The following is a 23,589-nucleotide window of genomic DNA, read 5'->3' as shown; positions in this document are numbered from 1 at the left end:
TGCCCAGCCGATTCTCCAAATCCTCCAGGCGCGCAGTCAGCTGGGCGAGTTACCGGTTAAGAAAGCCATTGGGGGTCGCGGGGGTCCCTTCCCCTCCCTCCAGCCCGCGCCCCCAGCCCCAAAGGATATGGTTCTGAGTCAGACTCTCGAGCGCCCCCAGCGTGCGGCCCTGGAACTCCACAAGGCTTTCACATTCGCAGGGGCTCCGAAGCTCTGTGCCTGCGCTGATGCCCTCCTCTGCCAGCCGGGCACAGAGAATCAAGGAAATGAGAATCTGTAGGAGGACCAGCCAGCCCTGGCCGAGGCCCTGTGATATACCTCCACCCTCCCTGCATGTGGTCGAGTGTATGAGCTTTAGGTGCAGACGGACCTGGGATGAGTACCAGCTATTTAGCTGTGAGATCCTGAAACCTCACTCAACCTTTCTAAGCCTTAGTTTCCCCATCTGTAAAATGCATACAATGAGAAAACTTATTCATTGAGTGGTGCTGAGGATTCGATGATGCGTGTGTACACATCTTAGTATTTCTCAAACCTTGATACTCATTGGAATCACCAAGAGATCTTGTTAAAATATAGATTCTTATTCACAATGGGGAAGGACCCGAAACAGTACATCTCTAATAAGCTCCCAAGTGCTGCCGATGCTGCTATTCCGTGGACCACACTTTGAGCAGCACGGAGAGTTCACAGCATTTCTCTCCAAATGAGACTTTATGCAGTGATGAAAATGTGTATCTCTCCTGTCTGGTGTGGTAGCCACAAGCCTCATGTGGCTATTTGACATTTGAAACGTGGCTAGTGCATTTGAAGAAATAAAAAAATCTTATCTTCGTTAATTTTAATTAATTTAAATTAAATGAGCACATATAGCTGCTGGCTACCTTATTGAAGAGCAGTGCCCGAGAGTGTATTTCAGCTAGACCAGTGGTTCTCAAAGTATGGTTCCTGGACCAGAAGCATCAGTCAGCATCATCTGGAAACTTACTAAAATGTACTTTATCAGACACCCATGCCACACCCCGTGAATCAGAGACTCTGGGATTGGGGCTCAGCAATTTGTGTTTCAACCAGCCCTCCAGACGAGTCTGATGCACACTAATGTTTGAGAACCACTGATCCAAGTCTATCTCCCTATGTAGTTCTACATCTGTGAAATCAAAATAAGTGCCTCACAATTAAATTTAGCGCCTGTTTTTTTCTTAGCAGTATAGAAAATAATGGTGAATCTTTCACATCAGGTAGTAGCTTAGATTCACGGACATTCTGTAAACATGTGTCGTTTTTAATATGACAGCACAATGCCTGGCACTTGACCTTCAATAAAAAATTGCTGTTATGATTTAAAAGTTATTTCTTTGTCTTGTATGTACTCTTAGCCCTTAGCAAACAGTTGTATGTCATGTCATTCATTAGTGGTATTGATAACAGTTCTGCAAAGACTCCTAACTTTGCAGATGAGGTGACCAAGGTCCACAGAGGGAGCGGGATCTACCCAAGGAGAAGAGCCTCAACAACAGAGCCCAGGTTTCTCTTAGAATTCTAAAGCTGGAGGCAACCTTTGGAAGCCAGAACCCTCCCCTGTTAAAAAAAAGTGGGAAGTTAAGGTAGGGTAGAGGTTAAGCGACTTGTCCAAAGTCACACTGCAGGGAGATAAGAGTCAAAACAGGAAGAGCCCTGAAGAAGCAATTAATCCAGCGCCTCCGCAATACCCTAGCTAATTATTAGAATTAGCCTGGAGAGAGGTATGTGTGTGTGTGTACACATATGTATATGCATATACATACGCACATGTATATACGTAGACACCATATGTACATATATGTGTTGCTTGTTTGTTTGTTTAAGTATAGATTCTCCACTTGCTTATTATTAAGTACAGATTTCCCAGGCCCGGCCCAGCCCTACTGAACCTAGCTCTGGAGGTAGAGCCTCGTAATCTGAAAGGAGAGTCGCATCTTAGTCCTGGGTTAGAGTCTAAAGGTTCTATAGTATAAGTTACCCCTAAGAAATTCCTCATACACAAGGTTCAACAGCTCACTTCTCCATGGATAGCATTGGTCCTCTTTTCTCATCTGAGAAAATATGAAGTAGATGGATTGAATTTATGGGCCACATTATTTAAAAAAAAACAAAAAACAAAAAACCTAGCTTCGTGTACTTGAAACACGCTCAGTCCTGCCACTTTGCCAGGTCTATAAAGTTGAATTCCAACAAGTTAATGGAATATATGATGTGACTCCACTTAGAAAATGCTGAGTTCATCATTCTTTTGAAAAAGTTTCCCCAAATTATTCCGAACACCCACTATTCCGGGGGACGAGTTGCTTAGTCTAGTGCTTCTTAAACTTTAATGTACATACGAATCCCCTGAAGGTCTCATTAAAGTGCAAAATCTGGGACGTGGTTCCATAGTGTAGCGGTTAGCACATCTGCTTTACACGCAGAAGTTCCTGGGTTCGCGTCCCAGTGGAGCCCTGGTCCATGGTCTACTGCCATGCCACCCTGAACAATCCCGATGTCTGATCTCGGAAGCTACGCAGGATTGGGCCTGGTTAGTATTTGGATGGGAGCCCACCTAGGAAGACCAGGTGCTGTAGGCGTAAATAATAATAATAAATAATAAAAAAATAATAAAGTGCAAAATCCGATTCATGAGGTCTGGGGACAGCTGGACGTACTGCAGCTCTAACAAACCACCAGGCGAGAGCTCAGCCGCTGGTCCCGCGGCCCATACTTCGAGCAACAAATCTCTGTCTAGTGAGTCCATTCCCTCCTGCGTATAACATCTACAAAGGGCGCGGGAGAATACGAAGTTGAGATATCAGAGGATGAGCAGTGAGAGAAAGGTAGGGTCCTGAGACAGATGTGCTCACCTGGGCAGATGCTGCCTTTGAGGTTTTCCAGCAGGTGCGTCATGGTGCTGAAGTCGGGGGAGTAGGACACGTGCAGCTCCGCGGGCTCCGAGGCGATCTCTCTCAGCTCCTCCTCCACCGCCTTGCCCACGCCCACAGCGTACATGACGATGCCTATGGGGCCAAGGGACAGAGGGGGCGCCCTATACCTCAGGAAAGCCACCTCCCTGCGTCCAACCCAACCGCAGGTCAGTGCTCCTGTACCAAGCCCACCTTCCTCCTTGGCTCGTGTAGCCCACACTGAGATGTCATCCTGGGAGCGGCCGTCGGTGAAGACCAAGCCCACGCGAGGCACGTTGAGGACACGGGGCCGCGCGCCCTGCGCCTCGGAGAAGCTGTGCTCCACCATGTGGCGCAGCGCCAGCCCCGTCATTGTACCGCGCTCCATGTACTCCACCTCCAGGACCGCCTGCTTCACCTCCGCTGCAGTGCCATAGCGTCCCAGAGGGAACTCGGTGCGCACGCGGCTGGAGAACTGCACCAGCCCCACGCGCGTGCCCTCGGGGGACACGTCCAGGAAATCCACGATCTGGTTCACGAAGCGCTTCACCAGCTCGAAGTTCTGCGGGCGCACACTCTTGGAGCCATCGACGAGCAGAACCAAGTCCACGTGGCCTTCCCGGCACCCTACACAGCAAAGAGGAATCGGATGGACGGACCAGAACCTTGGCTGGCACCAGCCATCTACCTATCTGGTCATTCATTCACAAACATTATACAACAGACACTGTGTGTGAAGTCCTTCCTGTGCCAGGGCACTGTGCTAATGGAATGATGTATTATTATTATTATCACTATCAGCAGCATCATTATAAATGTTGCCATTTATTGAGTCCTTAGCACAAGCCAGGCAATCAGCTAAAATCATCTTTTTAATGTTGATAATAATATTAACAACAACCACAATAACCACCATTTATTGATGAATCTATTATGTACCAGACACAATTCTAAACTCTTTACCAGTATTAATACAAAATAAAAACATTATTATTTGATAGCTTATAATGTGCCAGGCACTGGGCTAGGTACTTTATATATATATATTGGCAATCTTCCCAATAATCTTGAGGATTATCCCCATTTTTTATAATATGAGGTTCTGAAAGATAAAGTGATTTGCTCTAGATTCCATAGCGGGTAGTGGCTGAGCCAAGATTTGAAACTAGGTCTGTCTGACCCCCAAACCCATGCTCCTAATCACTCTGCAATGTTATCTCCCCTGTTCTGAGCCAGAGACTTTGCTAGGCCCTGAAGGGGCTTCAACAATAAATGAAGCATAATCCTGATCCAAAAGGAAATCAGGATAGAGCAGAGCAGTCAGGTATGCCATATGCTACAGTCAAGGAAAGTGCCAGAATAGATGGGCATGCAGGGAACCCAAGGTAAGAACAATTCATCCTTCCTGGAAGGCTGCATGGAGGTGGTGACATTTGACTTGGTCTTCAAGGATCAGTAATTCTCCAAGGCAGGTGGGGACATTCTAGATGGTGGAAGCAGCGTGTGCAGTGGCATGGAAGCTGGGCGCTCTCACCACATTCGGGAATGGGCAGGCCCGTATGGCTAAAATGTTCAAGTGTGGCAGGAGACAGGCTAATGGGGTTGGCTGAAGCTCGACTGTGATGAGCTAAGACAGTAGTTTCAAAATTTTGACCACAATCCACAGTGAAAAAAATAATAACAATGATAGTACATCATGATGTACTTTATATACTCACATATATTTAAAATTGAGTTTCATGAAACAATACTTACTCTTTCTACATGCAGTAAACTCTGTTTTTTCTCTCTCTCTCTCCTTTTTGATACTGGATGTAACCCCCTAATTTGATTTCATTATCCACTGATGTGGTTGTACCCACCATTTGCAAAACTCAGGGGTAAGGCATTTGATCTTTATTCTGCAGGCACTGGTGAGCCACAGAAGGCATTTGAGCAAATGAGGGCTGTGATTGAATGTGCATTTTAAAATAATTAATCTTGACAGCAGAGCAGAGGATCGAGGGGAAAGAGATGGCGGCAGGACATACTGCACCCTTCAACCCCACCACTGCCACCCACGCCCACACATTCACACCACACCCTTGGGCCACAGCAAGGGCAAAGTCAAGGAGGCTCAGAATGTGGGCAGAAACCCCTCTCACCCATAACTCACGGTTGCAGCTCTTGCCATCTGCCTGGAGTTGCCGCCCCTCAGGGCACAGGCAGCGGTAGGTAAGACCTTCACTCACACACTGAAACTCGCATCCATGGTCTACACCATTGCAGAGGTCCCGGGCTTAAAGGAGAGACAGGTCAAGATGAGTTAGGGTGGACTCCACCAGCTAAGACCCCTCACCCCTCTGCACAATGCAGGAGACAACTCCTCACCCTGACAGCTCCTCCCATCAGGCAGCAAGTCATGGCCGTCTTTGCAGCGGCACCGTGGCCCACCAAGGGTGCTAACACACTCATGCTGGCAGCTGTGGTTCCCAAAGCTGCAGTGGTCAATGGCTGGTGGGAAGGAAGAGACAGCAAGATGTCATTTCCGATTGGTCCCATCAGAGACCTCAGTCCAGGGTGCTAGTGTGGGCGCTTGCTCACTCCTGAAACTCTTCTGGTCCTGCTGGAGTACAAAGCCGGCTCAGCAGTGGCAGAAAAAGGAGCCTGGGGAGCTGACACATTGGTGCTCACAGCCATGGGTACCTTCAGTGCACAGATCGATAGCTGAGGAAGAGGCGAGGTCAGCATGTGCCCTGGGGCTGCGCTTCTCAGCCCCGACAGTGTGGCTTTTAAAAAATACCTATTTTTGAACCCCAACTCTCGAAGATCCTGACTTAATTAGTCTGGAGTGGTACCCAGGCATCTGTAAATTCCTATATGCATAGGTCTCCACCCTGCAGGGCCAGATGGCTCCCCCAACTGAAGCCCAGATGCATCCTAGCATGCTCCTTACTAAACTAGGCATAAGACTAAGAATCCATAGTTTGAGAAGACAGGGCCCCTGCCCTGAAGATCTTCACAGACTTACGGGGAGGAACAGACTCTTCCACTTCACCTGTCTCAGTCTCCATTTCCCCATCTGCAGAAAGGGGATATAATGGAAGAAAGTAATTGCTATTTACAACTTCCTTCTGAGGAGGGGTGAACTGTTACCCTGTTGAGTATCTTGATTTAAATGTGTGAAGATGGCCTAGAGCTGCACTGGGAAATAAGGACTGGAGAGAGGTGAATTGTCCTGCATAAAATAGTAAGAATTTAGGGTTCTTAGAAAAGAGATGGAAGTGGAGAGAGGAAAAACAAAGAACAATAGAGATGATGTAAAGATGAATAACTGTGTGGGTTGAGCCTGCCAGTGAAAAATTCCCTATCGTAGGGTGACCGAGGGCTTTCAGGGTCAAAGGTGTCAATATTTAATGATAATAAATGGATGTTTCCTGTTCTGTGTGTATGTTTGACTTTACTTAGATATAGTTCACACCTCTGTCCATGCCCATCTTTAGCAAAATGGACACATGCACTGACATATACACGCACATGTCTTGGTGTGCACAAGTGTAAATCAAGGAAGAGGCTAATTTACATGCATGGAACAAGAGCAGCATGTGTAGGATTGAGAAATTGAGAGAAGACCTATAAATTCAACGAATTCAGCAGAAGCTCAGAGTGAAAGGGGACCACAGAATTAAGCACTTGGGGAATTCCCAGAGATCTTGGGGAGGGATTGGAATGTTCGTGGGTCATCACGTGTGGCTTTAAGCCAGCCTTTTCTCATTTCTAGAATCAAAAGACCCCAGCTGACATGGTTTAGGGGATCACATGACCTGATTTTCCAGGTGGTTGTGAAGTTGAGAGATAATGTATGCAACACTCCCAGCACAATGTCCAGTACTAACTTGGCACTCGGCAAATGGTAGCTGCTCTCATGATCAAAAAAATCAACGCACATATATACAGAAAAGAAAATCCCAATTGTATAAGCAAGGCATTGTGTGCCATAGCTTTTCAGAAGGCAAAACTGAAGAACCAGGCCATGAACGATTTGCAGGTACAGAGAGGAGAGGCAAGAGCTCAGGCGAGCAGCCCACCTTGAGCTGAGATGCTGAAGCAAGAATGACAGCATATACAGGGCGGGGGTGGTGCTATATAGAGACCCTGACTGAAGACCCCAACAGTGTCTAAGTAACAGAAACTGTAAAGATGTGCCTGTGAGATGACACGAATAAGTTTGGGGCGTGTATTGGAGCCACGTAGGAGATCAACCTGAAAGAAGAAAGAGAAGGATGCAGAAAGCACACTGAACTGTGGAGTCAAGATTTCCAGCTCTGGTCCCACCAAGAACTGGTGTGACCCCAGGCGTACCTTCCCTTTCTTAGACCTGAAAAGTGAGGGAGCTGGATGTTTATTTCCTAAGGCCCTTCCAGACCCATTAGGCTGATGCTGGGGCAATGGGGAGACACAGAAGGCTCAGGAGCAGTGGGATTGCAGGGCGGGGAGAGCTCTCACCCAAACAGCTCTTGTTATCTGCTGCTAGCTGGTAGCCGGGATTGCAGGCACAGTGGAATGTGCCTGGGGAGCTGACACATTGGTGCTGGCAGCCGTGTCGCCCCTGAGCACACAGGTCCTTTCCTGAGGACACACAAGAATAGAATCAGCGGGGGACAGAAGAGCAGAACCCTCCAACATGAGAGCTGGATAGAGTCACAGGCAGGCATCATGCTCAAATATGGCCCCTCATTTGAGAGGGGCCGTTCCAGGTGGGAAGACTTAGGGAAAGAACAGGGCTTGAACAACCCCTGTAAATAGGCTCAAAAGAGGGGAACACCAAGCTAGATGTGCCAGTGGGATAAGGCAGAACTACGCAGGGGTAAGGTAGAGGAGGTGGACAGATGCTAAATCGAGGTGGGCGGAGTGACTCAAGGTGTGACTAGAACAGATCCTGCAGCCCTATGGGAGGAGCTAAAATCAGAGTGGGCGGAGTCATGTCCATGTGGGCGGGACATAACTCTGGAGTGGGTGGTTGCTCTCAGCGTTGAGGGGCGGTGCTTCTTGCGTTCAGAGGCGGTGTTGGAATTTGACTTTAAGACTGTAAACCACAACAGCTCGACTTGGTGGGTGGGCACGCCAAATGTTGCTCCAGGTGGGCGAAGCCTAAGCAAAAATGAGCAGAGCGAGCATCCGACACAACCTGCGGTAAGCCTGAGCCATTCGGGTACCTGGTGGGCGTGGCTAAAGTTGGAATGGGCGGGCGCACCGGGATGAGGTGGGATTTACTGAGGTGGGACCTGGAATCTAAGCGATTGGAGACTTCGAGCCTCGCTCCAGCGTTCTCCTAACTCACCACACAGCCGGCCCTGGAACTGCAGGCCAAACTCCTGGATGAGGTCAAAGGACTCAACCAGGAAGACATGTTCGTCCAGCGGTGGAGACGCCATGGCACGCAGGGAGCCCACGTCTGCGCGCTGCACCCCTACCGCATAGATCTCGATGCCGCGGGCGCGCGCCTGCGCCGCCACCTCTGCTACGCGATCCTGGGGTCGCCCGTCTGTCACGATGACAGCGACCCGAGGCACTCGCGCCTCCGGGGGGCGCGCGCCCTCAGCCACGCTGAAGGCCACGTTCATGGCATACTGAATCGCCAGCCCGGTCATGGTGCCCTGCGCCAGGGGCACCAGGGCGCGGATGGCACGCTCCATATCGTCGCGGCGCAAGAAGGCCCCTAGCCGGAAGACGCTCTGCACTTGACTGGAATACTGGATCACGCCCACCCGCGTGGCGTTAGGGCCCAAGTCCAGGCCGCGGAGGAGGCCCACCAGGAACTGCCGCATTGTCTCAAACTCGAAGGGGCGCACGCTGCGCGAGCTGTCGATCACAAACACCAAATCCAGGGGCCCAGTACGGCATCTGGGACCTGCGAGATCAGGAAGGAAATTTCCTAGGTCAGCAAAGCCTCATCTCCGAAGAGACCCCCAAGGAAACCTAAGGCAGAATGGTACTAACCCCACATAACAGCGCCCATACAGAATTAGCCTAGCAAATACGAGTTATATACACTCACCCAGCATTTGCTGAGGGTCTGGGCTAGGAGAGTTCACCAGTTCTCTATCCTACAGTTCTGAGGGCTATTCTGAGGAGGTATTATCCATTCGGGAGTGGGCGAGGGGCTGCCACAAACTCAAATGCCTATAGGGGCCAGGCAGGCAACATAAATGAATGAACTGGTGGGGTAGGACAGTGGACACCCAGAGAGCCCATACCTCTCCCAAAGTGGGCAGGCCCAGCCAAATGTTGCCATGCAGCCATGCGGATCTCATGTTAGCAGATCCTTGGATTTTTCAAGAGGCATTTCAAATCAGAGTTTTTATGTGAAATCTCCTGATTTTTCACTTAACTTAAAATAATTAACACCAAATAGATAGTCTACACGAGTCCAATTTTGTTACCTCTAAGCCAGGGGTCCCCAATCCCCTGGGCCATGGACAGGTACCAGTCCGTGACCTGTTAGGGACAGGGCCACAGAGCAGGAGGTGATCAATGGGTGAGTGAGCAAAGCTTCATCTGTATTTGCAGCCGCTCCCCAGTGCTAGCACCACCACCTCAGCTCTACCTCAGATCATCAGGCATTAGATTCTCATAGGAGCACCGATTGTCCCTGGTGCCAAAAAGGTTGGGGACCGCTGCTCTAAGCCACTCTAAGCCACTGAGGCCCAGAAGAACGAAGTAGTGAACTCAAACTCAGGACCTGTGGATCCAAAGTTCTTGCTTTTCTCTCCCCAGCAGGCTTAGCTGGCTGCAGATGGTTCCCCTCCCCTTGCTGGTGAGGGCTGGGCCCTGGCTCACCTGCAAACTGGAGCTGGGTTTCCCAGGGCTGGAGAAGGAACAGCAACATGGGCAGTGATGAGCAAGGAAGGACCCTCATGGTGCTTGGGGAACAGAGGATGGAGGTGTCAGAGCCTGCAGGGAGGAAGGGAAACAGCAAAGCAATAATATTTGCAGAAGTCTCATTTGGGGTGAGGGGCACTTGGAGAGGGAGGAGGGTCATGGGTTTATTTTACCAATCTCTCTACTTGTATGTACGTTTGGAATTTTTCATAATAATTATATTTCATTACGGTGGGCTTGTTGGGAAACACAAGGAATTCTGCTCCATAAAATTGCAGAATAGTAAATAAATAGTGGATAAAAGTATACAAATGCCAGGCAGAGCGTTAAACGCTTCACATGCATTGTGGCATCTAATCCTCTTGACAATTCTATGAGACTAAGGCTGTTATTGTTCCCATTGTACAGATAAGGAACTGCCTCAGAAAAGTTAAGCTCGGGTACCCAAGGTCGCGCGACGAGAAAGTGGCTGCGCCAAGATACAGTCCTATGCCTAGGGCAGAATGGTACTAACCCCGCATACCAGCCGAAGTATTCCACGCCCTCTTCTCTTAGAAGGAGAACCGCTGCAGGCGGAAGCCATTCTCCATCTGGGGAAGGGGACTACACTCCGCGTATGAGGAGCCTCTGTATCGTTGTCCTTACAACACACCCAAGCGCGCGCGCGTATTGAGACACGCACCGCCCAACCGCAGGCGGCTGGGGAGGGCCGTGCGCCCTTTCGGTGAGTCGGGAGGATAGGGGGCGAACAGTGAGATGGCCAAAATGCACTTGAACTTGCGACTTGACGCCTCCACTTCCCGCCAGGTGTCAGGACAAGCCGCCAGGGGGCACCTTCTCGGGTCTGGGAGCGTTGGCTAGGTGGCCGTGGGAAGCCAACATCTGCCCAGCAGGTGCCCCTACCCAGAGCAAACAGAGGACCTGGAGCCCCGGGGCCTTGAAGATAAGGCCGGGCAGGATATATCTGGCGCGAGGAGGGCCCAGGAGCAGGAGTGCACAGGGTTCTGGGGACAGCGGCACTGGACGCGCCCAGAGGGCAGGGGCCTCGGAGCGCGGCTATGGACCTTGTGGGGGCAGCAGGTGAGCGCTCACCCTCCTGAGGCCCTGATGACACCCCTCGAGAATCAAGAAAGACTCCCATTGTACAGATGGGAAAAGTGAGGCTCAAGAAGGCGGCTCGCTGAGCTACAAAAGAACCTGCGAGTCCTGACTCCCCTTCTCCCTCCGAGCTGCCTGGCAACCGGGCGCATAGGAACCACTGAGCCTCTTGTCCTTCCATTCACTCCCTCTGCTCCCTGCCTTCCCACCCCCACCCCTCCGCTCCATGCTAAAGCTGCCTTAGCCATTTCTCTGTTGCTGTCTCATGGCAGAGGGGGGGCCAGCCGCCCCTAACCCAACCGCAGCCCCGCCCCTCCCCCCAATTCCGTGAATGAGCCTATTCTGAGTAAGGTCGGGTGCCTGCTGCTCACTCTAGGCGGCCTTCCGGTCCCGGATCCTCTCCGCCTTCGCCTTTCGGGCCTGGTAGAGGAACAAAAATCCCTCTGGCAGAGTCCATCGTGGGAGGGTGACTAAGCCAGATGTGCCAGCTGCTGGAGGTGGGAGGGTGCAGAATGCTTTCTCTAGCTTGGGCCATAGCCGAGGCCAGGACCCTTCGGGAGTATGTGGGTAAAGACACAGGGGGCCTTTGCCATCTCCCACCCTTTCCCACCTGCAGAAGCCTCTGGGCCCCCAAATCTTGATTAAGGTCCATCTTATCCTGCTCTTTGCCTGAGCCAACATCTCCTCTGGCACCTCAGCTCTACCCCAGAAACTATAGAAAATGAAAATAGCAGCTGCCTCAAAGTCCATCACCTTTCCAACCCCTTCATTCTGCAGAGGAAGAAACCAGGTCCAGAGAGGGTAGTGTCTCACTCAAGGACACACAGCAACGTGGTGACAAGTTAGATGCTAGAACCCAGAGCTCCTCTGAGGGGCTAACTAACCCCTGCGTTTAAATGAAAGATCTGTAAATGCCCATAGGGTGGCGAAAGTGGTTCGGAAGGGGGGAAATTCTGTGAATAATTCCTCAAGGCTTGGCTGAAGAGTCAATACCTTGAGGACGTTCCTGGGGCTTCTTGGAGGGAGGCAATTAGGGAAAATATTCCCTCCCCATTTGAGTGGCTTTGCTGCTGGGGGCTCAATTTGGAAAGGACACCACAGAAGTAGAGAAGGGCACTGCAGGTCAGAAGCGGCCCCCCTAGGCGGTGCAGCGCGGTTAAGTACCGGCGCCTGGTCTGGCTGGCCGTCTGCTCCCCCGCAGACCCCTCAGCGCCCCCAGGCCCTTTGACTCACCTGAGCCTGCTGGACAACTCAGAGGCGCGGCCGCTGAGCGGAGCCGACGGGCGGAGCCTCCCGGGCAGTTGGAGCAGGTAACGGCGCGGGCAGCGTGCCCGAAGTGGGGACTGCCAGGCAGCTGGAGCGAGCGGAGGCGGCGGCCGCATTTAACCCAGCCCGGCGGGTGGGGAGGGGGAGCTCCGGCTGCGACCCCTCCCACTGGCAGGGCGATCCCCCTTCCTCTGTGTCCCGGGGCGGGGCCAGAGCGGCGCCCCCTGCTCCCGCTACCCTGGGGAGCCGCAGAGGCGGGCTGCGGGGCCGGAATTTGGTAGAGCGGGTGGCTGGGCGGCTACCCTCTCCGCAGCCGGAATGCGTTGGAGGCCTCCGAGCCACTTTCCCGAGGAGAGCCCCAAGGGGCGGAGCGGACCTGGCTGGGCCCCGGCTGCCGGGCCCCGGCTGCCGGGCCCCGCTGCCCAGGGCGCAGCCCGCCTCTTGCGCTCCGATGCCCCCTCCAGGAGTGAGGAGAGACCCTGGACACTGGTCCTGCCAAGAGGGTGGAGGATTCAGGACGGACAGGGTTCATGGCTCTCCCCGTCCCCACCTGGTGGTCCCTTAAATCTCTGTCATCGCGGACTCCTTTACATGTTCCCCGCAGTTGCTTAAGTCTTAGGCCCATTTGCCTTCATCCACCAAAACCCCAAGGCTGAGAAGCCACCAGGCCCCAAGGCTCTGACCGGCCCACTCCCCAGAGCCGATGGAGGCCTTGTGATCAAGAGGAGCAAAGCTGAGGCGGTAACAGGCCCCTTCTCTTGGGAGAAAGTGAAGAAGGAATATTGCTTTGATCCCAGAAAAATTCAAATGTTTTCCCCAAGATCCTTGGGATGCGGTTTGGGGGCCCTTCCATGTTTGCAGGTAACTACAGGCAGGCAAGAGAGCACGCTGGTCTGGGGTTCTAGCAAAGGCTCTTCGCCCTTGACATCAAGACTTCACTGGGGTGGGTCCCCTTAGGGTTCAGGGGAGCCAGTGCCGTCACATACTCTGCCTCTTTTACAAAGCCAGCACAAGTGCAGTCTTTGTGCCACTGAGGCCTCTCCCCAATCCTCCAGGCTGCCATGGGCATGGAGCCAGACTTGCGGAGTGGTGCTTGGGTGGTCCCGATGGGCTTGGTGCAGGCCTCATTGAGCACGGCGCAGCCCAAATATTTAGCCCACGACTTGCACGCCTCCTTTCCCTTGCCTGACACTTCCCCGCCTTGACTGGGAGTGGGCAGCACTAGAACTTCATTTCATTCAACCTGCGCGTTCTGGGACCCTGAAGCTCCCGGCTCCGTGCATCCAGGTCAACCCCTGAGCGCGCCACAGTCCTAAGGGAAGACGTACGCCGGTGCCTGCAGCAGCAGTGCGGGCAGACCGTGCGGATCCTTCACGCCAAGGTGGCCCAGAAATCATACGGAAATGAGAAGCGGTAGGTGCCTCAGTAGCCCCTCCCAGGCCCTCGAGGCCTTCAGCCTTATGCCCCTCCCCCCTCACCGCCCTTTAGTGTCTTTTAGAACCTGGGGAGGGCTGGGGGCTCAGCTATTGGCCGATCAGGGGCCTTTTCCTTCCGTCACTACTAGTCCCCACTTTGATCTTAGCAGAACCTTCCCGGGAATCTACAGTCCCCGTTCATTTACTCACTCACCTATTCATTCATACTTTCCTTCAACCAGTACTAACTGAGTGCTTATCATGTGCCAGGCTCTCTGGGCATCTCTGGGCACTAGGCATACAGCTGAATAACACAGACACAGTCCCTGTTCTCATGTCATCTCCACTCTAGTGTGAAAAGAGACAGACAATAAAGTCCTCACATATCAGTGAACGAGATACTTCCAGATTGTGATGAGAGTGGTGCAATGTGACAGAAACCGAAGGAGAGGGTACTTTAGCTAGAAAGGTCAAAGTGACATCTGAACTGAGACCTGAGTGTGAAAATGGAGCGAGGCAGGAGGAAATCTGGGGAAAGGGTCTCCCAATTAGGAGGAACAGAAAATGCACAGATGTTGAGGCTGTACCAACTCCGCCTGCGTGAGGTAGGAAAGAAGTTAGAGTGGCTGGAATTAGAGAAGGGAAAGGGGTTCTAGGAAATAAAGTCTGAGAGGTAGTCAGGGGCCAGATCATGTGAGGACTTTGACTTTAAACCATTGGAGAATTTTAAGAGGATGAGTAACATGATTGACTCATGCCTTTAAAAATAAAAAAAAGGCAATCTGGCTGCTGGGTGGGGAAACAAGTTGAAGGTGGAGGAGTGGAAGCAGGAGTTGGAAAGCTGATGCGGTGTTTCTGATAGAGTGAAGGCAGGTGGGACGAAGGTGGAAGGTGTAAGAAGCCAGGGGGTTTTGGATATGTTTTGAAGGTATATGGATAGGACTTACTGATGGGTTGAATGACGGAGTAATAAAATAAGTTTCAGATGTTAATGGAATTCACAGTCATGGAGAAACCTGGGGAAGGTGGTGAGAGGCGGGAATCAAGGATTTTTTCCGGTTTCTGCTGCCTTTGAGTTGCCTGCAAGACAGCCGAGTGGAGATGATACACGAGTCCAGCACTTATATGTCTCCACAGGTTCTTCTGCCCCCCGCCCTGTGTCTACCTCACAGGTCCCGGCTGGAGGGTGAAGCCAGTGCAGGGCCAAGGTGAGGGAGGACTCCAGGGCTGTGGTCGCCTCCTTTGGTAGGGATACGATGCAGTAGGACCTGGGAGCGGGGCGGTCGCAGGCTCGGTCTCGCCGCGCCCTCTGGCGGCGAAAACAAGGCTTGCCTGGCACCGGAGTCCGCCCCCAAGTCCTTCCAGCGCGCCCTCGCGTCCCTTTCCATCAGGGGAGACGGGGTCCACGGTCTGCGGTTACATGGGACTGGACGGCGCATCTGGCAGCGCCGCCGAGACGCAGAAGTTAAACTTCGAGGAGCAGCCGGACTCCAGGGTGAGAGTGCATGGGAGGAAGTCCTATTCCTGCTCCCATCCTTGCCTCTCCTCTCGGGAGGAGGGCTCATTTACTCCCGTGCAGAAGCCAAGAGATAGGTATGGAGGCTGGGAGACCGAGATTCTGCATGGAGGGTGCGATCGAGAGCTCGGATCGTGCCGCTCACGTCACGTCCGATGGGGCGAACCTCACATAACGAGGGGAGGTCGGTTCATCCCGTGGAGGAGGGCTGAGACGAGCCGGCCTTATCCCCGCGAACTCCGTAGGAATTCGGTTGCGCCAAGACCCTATACATCTCAGATGCAGACAAAAGGAAGCATTTCCGGCTGGTGCTGCGCCTAGTGCTACGAGGAGGCCGGGAGCTGGGCACCTTCCACAGCCGCCTTATCAAGGTCATCTCGAAGCCCTCTCAGAAGAAGCAGTCGCTGAAAAACACCGACCGTGAGCAGAGCAGGGCCTGAGTTCAGGGCAGGGTGGGGAGGTGTAGTCGAGTTTGGAACCCCTGGGTTTGGAAGGGAGATAGGCCTGGATTATAGGAGTGGGGTCTGAGTGGGTGAGGTGGAGCCTGAGCTGAAAGGGGCGGGGTCTGGATGAGCGGGTGCGCAGTAGGTCTAGGAATGAAAAGTTAAAGAAGCAAGGGCGGAGGAAAGGAGACAGAAAGCAGACTTGGGAGCCCCTCAAACGGCCGGCAGGTGCTGAACTAAAGACAGGTTCAAAGTGACAATTAAAAGGCAGAGGAAATTCAGGGCCTGCTCTGTGCCTGGCTCTGGGCTGCGTGCTGGATCGCTATGAAGCAAGCGCAAGTGTCCGCTCTGGAGGAACGCACGGTCTAGGGGAGGGGGACACGCACGGCAGATCAAAGAGACAGTTTGAGATAAGTGTCCCGGGTGCCAAGTGACAAATCCCAGGGCTGGGGGCTTTGAGAATATGAGAGAGAAAACAATGCCTGAATAACAATGACACCACCACGACTTCTCGCGCTGGGAGGTTTGAGGTAGGGTTCAGAGAAGGGAGAGGTGGCTTTCCAGGCGCACACTTACATGCGTCACACTATTTGATGCTCACTGTGTCCCTGTGAGGCAGGTACTATCATTGTTCCTATGTCATAGATGAGAAAAGTGAGGTTTGGAACATTCATCCATTCATTTGAGAAATATTTGGGCCTATCATATTCCAGGTGACTTGCCTAAGATTGCCCAACTAGGAAATGGCCCGGCCAGGATTTGGACTGGCGTCACTGTAACCCTGGAGCCCAGCTCCTATCCCTACACCATACTTAGTTTCTGTCTGTTAAAAATCTGAGAATGTCTCAGATCCGGGCAGTGCTGTGGCTGGCCCTTGGTATCGGGAAGGGACCAGGGAGGAGTAAGTGGTATAGTGTGGTGGGCGCCATGCGGATTTTGGAGCCAGGCAGCCTGGCTTTGAATCTGGCTCTGCCCTTCGCTAGTCATGTGATTTTCAGCAAGTTGACCTTTTAAATAGAGATATTATTTACTTCAGAGGGTTGTTGAGAGACTCAAATGAGCTAATACTTATAAAGCATTTAAAACAGTACCTGACACATGAGAAAGGTTAGTCATTCTTCAATGGAACTTGGGCTAAGTATAACTTGAACACAGTATGCCTAGCACTGTGAGGGGAGAGAGGGAGATGACCCAGAGCTCTCTCCCCAGGGGGTCAAAGTCCAATCAGAAAACAAAACTGTGGCTCTGTGTATGTGATAGGCTGGAAGAGATCAGTGTCATGCCCTAGAGACATTGTACTGCTGTTTCACACCATATAGCCTCTGCTTATGCAGCCTCCTGTGCAACTCCTACCTACTTCATGCTCCCCAGCTGAGTGTATAACCTCCTCCAGGAAGCCCTCCTTAGTCCAGCCCGCACCACATCATCCTGAACTTTTATTTTTATGTTCCTATCTCTGCTCTAAGACTGTAATTTCCTCCAGAGCAAAACTGGGTCTAATTCACCCTTTGGTGCCCAGTACCCAGCATGGCGCCTGCCACAAAGTAGTCACTTAGTGAATACTTGATAAAATTCTGTTTATTGAACTACAGGATGCCCAGGCAGTCAAAGGGAACAGGCAAACATGCAGGAGTAGGACCAGGGCAGGTTTGAGATAAATAACTGTGAAATATGAATAGCAAGTGTATCTGGGCCAGTGGCCAATGAGCCAGACTGGCACAGGGGACAGCGCTTCAGATATGTCTGGCAAATCCCAGGGACCAAGATGGGCCAGGGCACTGATTCCACCTCCCCTCACAGTGTGCATATCCTCGGGCTCCAAGGTCTCCCTCTTCAACCGCCTGCGCTCCCAGACGGTCTCCACGCGCTACCTCTCTGTGGAGGACGGGGCCTTCGTGGCCAGCGCACGCCAGTGGGCTGCCTTCACTCTCCACCTGGGTAATTGAGGCAGCGGATCAGGGCTGGGCACTTCACATGCATTAGCTTATTTAATCTTCACTGCAACTGCTTAAGGAAGGTAGACTCTGCCCTTGGAACTGAGGCTTTGAAACACAAAAAGACTTGCCAAAGTTCCTAGTGCGTGGGTGGGTGACTGATCCAAGCTCTTCTGACTCACATCCAGCCCATTTCCTCACCTCAGCCCCCACACCAGGGGACAGACATTTTCAAGGATGACCCCTCCAGGATAAGAACTTTCAGGCTTAACTGCCTCCCTATGTGCCAACGCCACCCACAAGATTCATGTGTGATGTGGGGTGGAGCCAGAGGCAAGAAAGGCAGGGTTTGGGGCAGAAACTTGGGGCCTCCTGAAACTCTCCTTTCTTCTTTCCTCCCTTCCTTTCATCCCCAGCTGATGACCACTGTTCTCAGGGAGACTTCCCACCTCGAGAGGGCTACATCCGCTATGGCTCCCTGGTGCAGCTCGTCTGCACCGTCACGGGCATCACACTACCTCCTATGGTATGAGAAGGGAGCCCTACCCCCCTCCCAGATCCATGCAGAAGGTATGACCCACATGGGCAGGGCTGGAGGGTGAGGGCGCAAAGCATGACGACACCTATTCAATTCTCAGCCAAGACATTCAGTGCTTTGTGGGGCTGGATGGAGGTAAAGGGCTGGCATGGCTATTGGAGTAGCAAAAAGCTGACTGGGAAGGTGGCCTCTGAGCAGCCAGGCGCCTTGCTGCCCCACTTCCTGCCACCCTTCTGTTGTAGATCATCCGCAAAGTAACCAAACAGTGTGCTCTCCTCGACGTAGACGAGCCCATCTCCCAACTGCACAAGTGTGCCTTTCAGTTTCCAGGTGGTCCTTCCGGAGGCGGTGGCACCTACTTATGTCTCGCCACAGAGAAGGTGGTGCAGTTCCAGGTGAGAAGCAGGGCATATCAACACCAAGCATCCTAGAAAGTCAGAACCCAGAGAACCATAGTCTCTGTAAGACCATCATCATCATAATGGCTGCTCCTTACTGAGCCATACTGCCTCCCATGGAATGGTAGAATCATAGATAATTAGGACAGAATCAGAGAATGGAGGGAAAATAGCAATAATATTATTGAGCAATCCTCCTTCCCAAAGAATATTAGAGTCATAGAATATTAGGATGTGAAATGGTAGAATGTAAATACCTAATGAGTAATAGTACTGAGTATTATTGAGCAAAGACTATTAAAATCATAAAATGTTGAGACAGAACTGTAGAATGTGAGAGATGATTATTATATTATTATTAAGCAATACTACTCCCCAAAGAAAATTATCATAGAATGTTGACAGAGAATCTCAAAATATGTAGAAAGTAACATTATTGAGCAATAGTCTTCCCAAAGAATTTTAAAATTGTAGAATGTTAAGGCATAGAATTGCACAGTGTCAACAAACAGAATTCTAGAATCCTAAGAAATAGAAACCAGCTCGTCCCGCGAACTTATTTAACTCCGAGGGAACTGAAGGGTCTTGTCCAAGCTGACAGGGCAGGTAAACCGCAGAGCCGGGGACTGGAACCCGAATATGAGAGAGAAAACAATGCCTGAATAACAATGACACCACCACGACTTCTCGCGCTGGGAGGTAGGGTTCGGAGAAGGGAGAGGTGGCTTTCCAGGCGCACACTTACATGCGTCACACTATTTGATGCTCACTGTGTCCCTGTGAGGCAGGTACTATCATTGTTCCTATGTCATAGATGAGAAAAGTGAGATTTGGAACATTCATCCATTCATTTGAGAAATATTTGGGCCTATCATATTCCAGGTGACTTGCCTAAGATTGCCCAACTAGGAAATGGCCCGGCCAGGATTTGGACTGGCGTCACTGTAACCCTGGAGCCCAGCTCCTATCCCTACACCATACTTAGTTTCTGTCTGTTAAAAATCTGAGAATGTCTCAGATCCGGGCAGTGCTGTGGCTGGCCCTTGGTATCGGGAAGGGACCAGGGAGGAGTAAGTGGTATAGTGTGGTGGGTGCCATGCGGATTTTGGAGCCAGGCAGCCTGGCTTTGAATCTGGCTCTGCCCTTCGCTAGTCATGTGATTTTCAGCAAGTTGACCTTTTAAATAGAGATATTATTTACTTCAGACGGTTGTTGAGAGACTCAAATGAACTAATACTTATAAAGCATTTAAAACAGTACCTGACACATGAGAAAGGTTAGTCATTATTCAATGGAACTTGGGCTAAGTATAACTTGAACACAGTATGCCTAGCACTGTGAGGGGAGAGAGGGAGATGACCCAGAGCTCTCTCCCCAGGGGGTCAAAGTCCAATCAGAAAACAAAACTGTGGCTCTGTGTATGTGATAGGCTGGAAGAGATCAGTGTCATGCCCTAGAGACATTGTACTGCTGTTTCACACCATATGGCCTCTGCTTATGCAGCCTCCTGTGCAACTCCTACCTACTTCATGCTCCCCAGCTGAGTGTATAACCTCCTCCAGGAAGCCCTCCTTAGTCCAGCCCGCACCACATCATCCTGAACTTTTATTTTTATGTTCCTATCTCTGCTCTAAGACTGTAATTTCCTCCAGAGCAAAACTGGGTCTAATTCACCCTTTGGTGCCCAGTACCCAGCATGGCGCCTGCCACAAAGTAGTCACTTAGTGAATACTTGATAAAATTCTGTTTATTGAACTACAGGATGCCCAGGCAGTCAAAGGGAACAGGCAAACATGCAGGAGTAGGACCAGGGCAGGTTTGAGATAAATAACTGTGAAATATGAATAGCAAGTGTATCTGGGCCAGTGGCCAATGAGCCAGACTGGCACAGGGGACAGCGCTTCAGATATGTCTGGCAAATCCCAGGGACCAAGATGGGCCAGGGCACTGATTCCACCTCCCCTCACAGTGTGCATATCCTCGGGCTCCAAGGTCTCCCTCTTCAACCGCCTGCGCTCCCAGACGGTCTCCACGCGCTACCTCTCTGTGGAGGACGGGGCCTTCGTGGCCAGCGCACGCCAGTGGGCTGCCTTCACTCTCCACCTGGGTAATTGAGGCAGCGGATCAGGGCTGGGCACTTCACATGCATTAGCTTATTTAATCTTCACTGCAACTGCTTAAGGAAGGTAGACTCTGCCCTTGGAACTGAGGCTTTGAAACACAAAAAGACTTGCCAAAGTTCCTAGTGCGTGGGTGGGTGACTGATCCAAGCTCTTCTGACTCACATCCAGCCCATTTCCTCACCTCAGCCCCCACACCAGGGGACAGACATTTTCAAGGATGACCCCTCCAGGATAAGAACTTTCAGGCTTAACTGCCTCCCTATGTGCCAACGCCACCCACAAGATTCATGTGTGATGTGGGGTGGAGCCAGAGGCAAGAAAGGCAGGGTTTGGGGCAGAAACTTGGGGCCTCCTGAAACTCTCCTTTCTTCTTTCCTCCCTTCCTTTCATCCCCAGCTGATGACCACTGTTCTCAGGGAGACTTCCCACCTCGAGAGGGCTACATCCGCTATGGCTCCCTGGTGCAGCTCGTCTGCACCGTCACGGGCATCACACTACCTCCTATGGTATGAGAAGGGAGCCCTACCCCCCTCCCAGATCCATGCAGAAGGTATGACCCACATGGGCAGGGCTGGAGGGTGAGGGCGCAAAGCATGACGACACCTATTCAATTCTCAGCCAAGACATTCAGTGCTTTGTGGGGCTGGATGGAGGTAAAGGGCTGGCGTGGCTATTGGAGTAGCAAAAAGCTGACTGGGAAGGTGGCCTCTGAGCAGCCAGGCGCCTTGCTGCCCCACTTCCTGCCACCCTTCTGTTGTAGATCATCCGCAAAGTAACCAAACAGTGTGCTCTCCTCGACGTAGACGAGCCCATCTCCCAACTGCACAAGTGTGCCTTTCAGTTTCCAGGTGGTCCTTCCGGAGGCGGTGGCACCTACTTATGTCTCGCCACAGAGAAGGTGGTGCAGTTCCAGGTGAGAAGCAGGGCATATCAACACCAAGCATCCTAGAAAGTCAGAACCCAGAGAACCATAGTCTCTGTAAGACCATCATCATCATAATGGCTGCTCCTTACTGAGCCATACTGCCTCCCATGGAATGGTAGAATCATAGATAATTAGGACAGAATCAGAGAATGGAGGGAAAATAGCAATAATATTATTGAGCAATCCTCCTTCCCAAAGAATATTAGAGTCATAGAATATTAGGATGTGAAATGGTAGAATGTAAATACCTAATGAGTAATAGTACTGAGTATTATTGAGCAAAGACTATTAAAATCATAAAATGTTGAGACAGAACTGTAGAATGTGAGAGATGATTATTATATTATTATTAAGCAATACTACTCCCCAAAGAAAATTATCATAGAATGTTGACAGAGAATCTCAAAATATGTAGAAAGTAACATTATTGAGCAATAGTCTTCCCAAAGAATTTTAAAATTGTAGAATGTTAAGGCATAGAATTGCACAGTATCAACAAACAGAATTCTAGAATCCTAAGAAATAGAAACCAGCTCGTCCCGCGAACTTATTTAACTCCGAGGGAACTGAAGGGTCTTCTCCAAGCTGACAGGGCAGGTAAACCGCAGAGCCGGGGACTGGAACCCTGAAGGCGTAAGCCCAGGCACCATGCGGGGTCCCCCACGCTGGTGGCCACCCTCAGAAGCTTCTGCCCCGTCCCCTCCGGTGTCCTCTCAGGCCTCCCCCTGCCCTAAGGAGGCGAACAGGGCGCTGCTCAACGACAGCTCTTGCTGGACCATTATCGGGACGGAGTCGGTGGAATTCTCCTTCAGCACCAGCCTGGCGTGTACCCGGGAGCCGGTCACTCCGGTGCCCCTCATCCGCACCCTCGAGGTGAATCCGGGCGCTGGGGGGCGCTGGCGGGCTGGGCTGGCGAAGGAGGGCAGCAGGGCCTTGGCCACTCCTTTCCCCCCACACGACCTGGTCTCACCCTCCGCCAGCTGAGTGGCGGGGGCGACGTGGCCACGCTGGAGCTTCACGGAGAGAACTTCCACGCGGAGCTTAAGGTGTGGTTCGGGGACGTGGAGGCCGAAACCATGTACAGGTACGGGGGTGGGGCCTCCTTTAGGCCCCGGGGCAGTGGACGAGGGGCGCGCCTGTCATTAGCTCTAAGTGATGTCACTGCAGCCCTCACCCCCGTGCCCCACCCCTAGGAGCCCGCGGTCCCTGGTGTGCGTGGTGCCCGACGTGGCCACCTTCAGCAGCGACTGGCGCTGGCTGCGCACACCCATCACGGTGGCGGTGAGCCTGGTGCGCGCCGACGGCCTCTTCTACCCTAGCGCGTTCTCCTTCACCTACACCCCGGAATACAGCGCGCGTCCGGGCCCCTCGGGCGTCCTGGAGCCCGCCACCGACCCCGACGCCGACGCCGACACGCTCCTCGAAAGCATCCACCACGAGTTCACGCGCACCAACTTCCACCTCTTCATCCAGACTTAGGCGCGCCCAGGCCTGTCCCCATGCCGGTTTTCTGGGGTCCTAGGCTCTGTCCTCTGCATCCTTTGCTGCGGAAGAGAAGGCCAACGTTTTAGCAGCAGAAGGCTCTCGCCATAGAAACTCGGCCCTGCTGTTCTTACATAGGTCACTCGCTCCTCCTTTGACATCTAGGAAGACACCACCTGAGTGGTGCTTTCTTTGCGTCCAGGCACGAGGGTGGCTCTCCCTGCCTTTGTCTCTGTTCAATCTCTAAATCAATCTCTGTCTCTCTCCCTCAGGAACTTTGTAGATCTCTAGTTGTGTGTCCCTATTCCTCCATCTTTGTCTCTCTTTCTGTGTGTGTGTCTCACATACGGTTTCACACTCTGAGGAGCCAAGCCAGGCAGCTGTTTTCTCTTCTTTCCTCTTGAAAAGAAAACACATAGTTTCACACACCCAGACATGGCCTGCAAGCCCAGGGTCTGCAGATCCTGACCGGAGTACTGAGTCTTAACCTCAAGCACAAGTCTGGCCTGGAGCACCGAGTTCCGCCTGGAGCACTGAGTTCCGCCTGGAGCACCGAGTTCCGCCTGGAGCACCACGTCTCTCCTAGAGCACTAGGTCTCACCTGAAGCATGGGGCTCACTAGAACACCAAGTCCTACCTGGAGCACCAGGTCCTGCGTGGAGCACTGGGTTCCAC

General features: G+C 52.0%; 2 protein-coding genes across 4 annotated transcripts in view; one reads left to right on the top strand and one right to left on the bottom strand.

The window, feature by feature from the left end:
• Positions 1-12,158, bottom strand: part of MATN4 (matrilin 4) — a 13,854-nt gene extending 1,696 nt beyond the window's left edge. The window contains exons 1-9 of the mRNA XM_023536049.1: positions 12,108-12,158; positions 9,735-9,848; positions 8,236-8,805; positions 5,286-5,408; positions 5,071-5,193; positions 3,129-3,542; positions 2,877-3,029; positions 130-237; positions 4-48 (exon numbers count right to left, since the gene is read on the bottom strand). Coding sequence (XP_023391817.1) covers positions 4-48; positions 130-237; positions 2,877-3,029; positions 3,129-3,542; positions 5,071-5,193; positions 5,286-5,408; positions 8,236-8,805; positions 9,735-9,813 — 1,615 coding nt within the window. The 5' untranslated portion in view covers positions 9,814-9,848; positions 12,108-12,158. The remainder of the gene's footprint in view (positions 1-3; positions 49-129; positions 238-2,876; positions 3,030-3,128; positions 3,543-5,070; positions 5,194-5,285; positions 5,409-8,235; positions 8,806-9,734; positions 9,849-12,107) is intronic.
• On the top strand, positions 10,835-22,938 carry RBPJL (recombination signal binding protein for immunoglobulin kappa J region like). Of its 3 annotated transcripts, none has more exons than XM_011369348.2 (12): positions 10,835-10,856; positions 12,076-12,184; positions 13,428-13,553; positions 14,693-14,763; positions 14,947-15,050; positions 15,317-15,491; positions 17,315-17,452; positions 17,865-17,974; positions 18,229-18,381; positions 22,150-22,305; positions 22,413-22,516; positions 22,629-22,938. In XM_011369348.2, the coding sequence occupies exons 1-12, from the start codon at positions 10,835-10,837 to the stop codon at positions 22,909-22,911; spliced, it is 1,551 nt and encodes a 516-aa protein (XP_011367650.1). In that variant the 3' UTR covers positions 22,912-22,938. The 3 variants fall into 3 exon arrangements, with proteins under 3 accessions (XP_011367650.1, XP_011367649.1, XP_011367651.1); XM_011369347.2 differs by having other exon boundaries at positions 22,626-22,938; XM_011369349.1 differs by having other exon boundaries at positions 22,413-22,529; positions 22,629-22,751.
• Positions 22,939-23,589: the final 651 nt, after the last annotated feature.

The sequence above is a fragment of the Pteropus vampyrus genome, unplaced genomic scaffold (genome assembly GCF_000151845.1).
Source record: "Pteropus vampyrus isolate Shadow unplaced genomic scaffold, Pvam_2.0 Scaffold147, whole genome shotgun sequence".
Lineage (NCBI taxonomy): Eukaryota > Metazoa > Chordata > Mammalia > Chiroptera > Pteropodidae > Pteropus > Pteropus vampyrus.
Note: the sequence above shows the minus strand (reverse complement) of the source record. Positions and strands in the feature narration are given on the sequence as shown.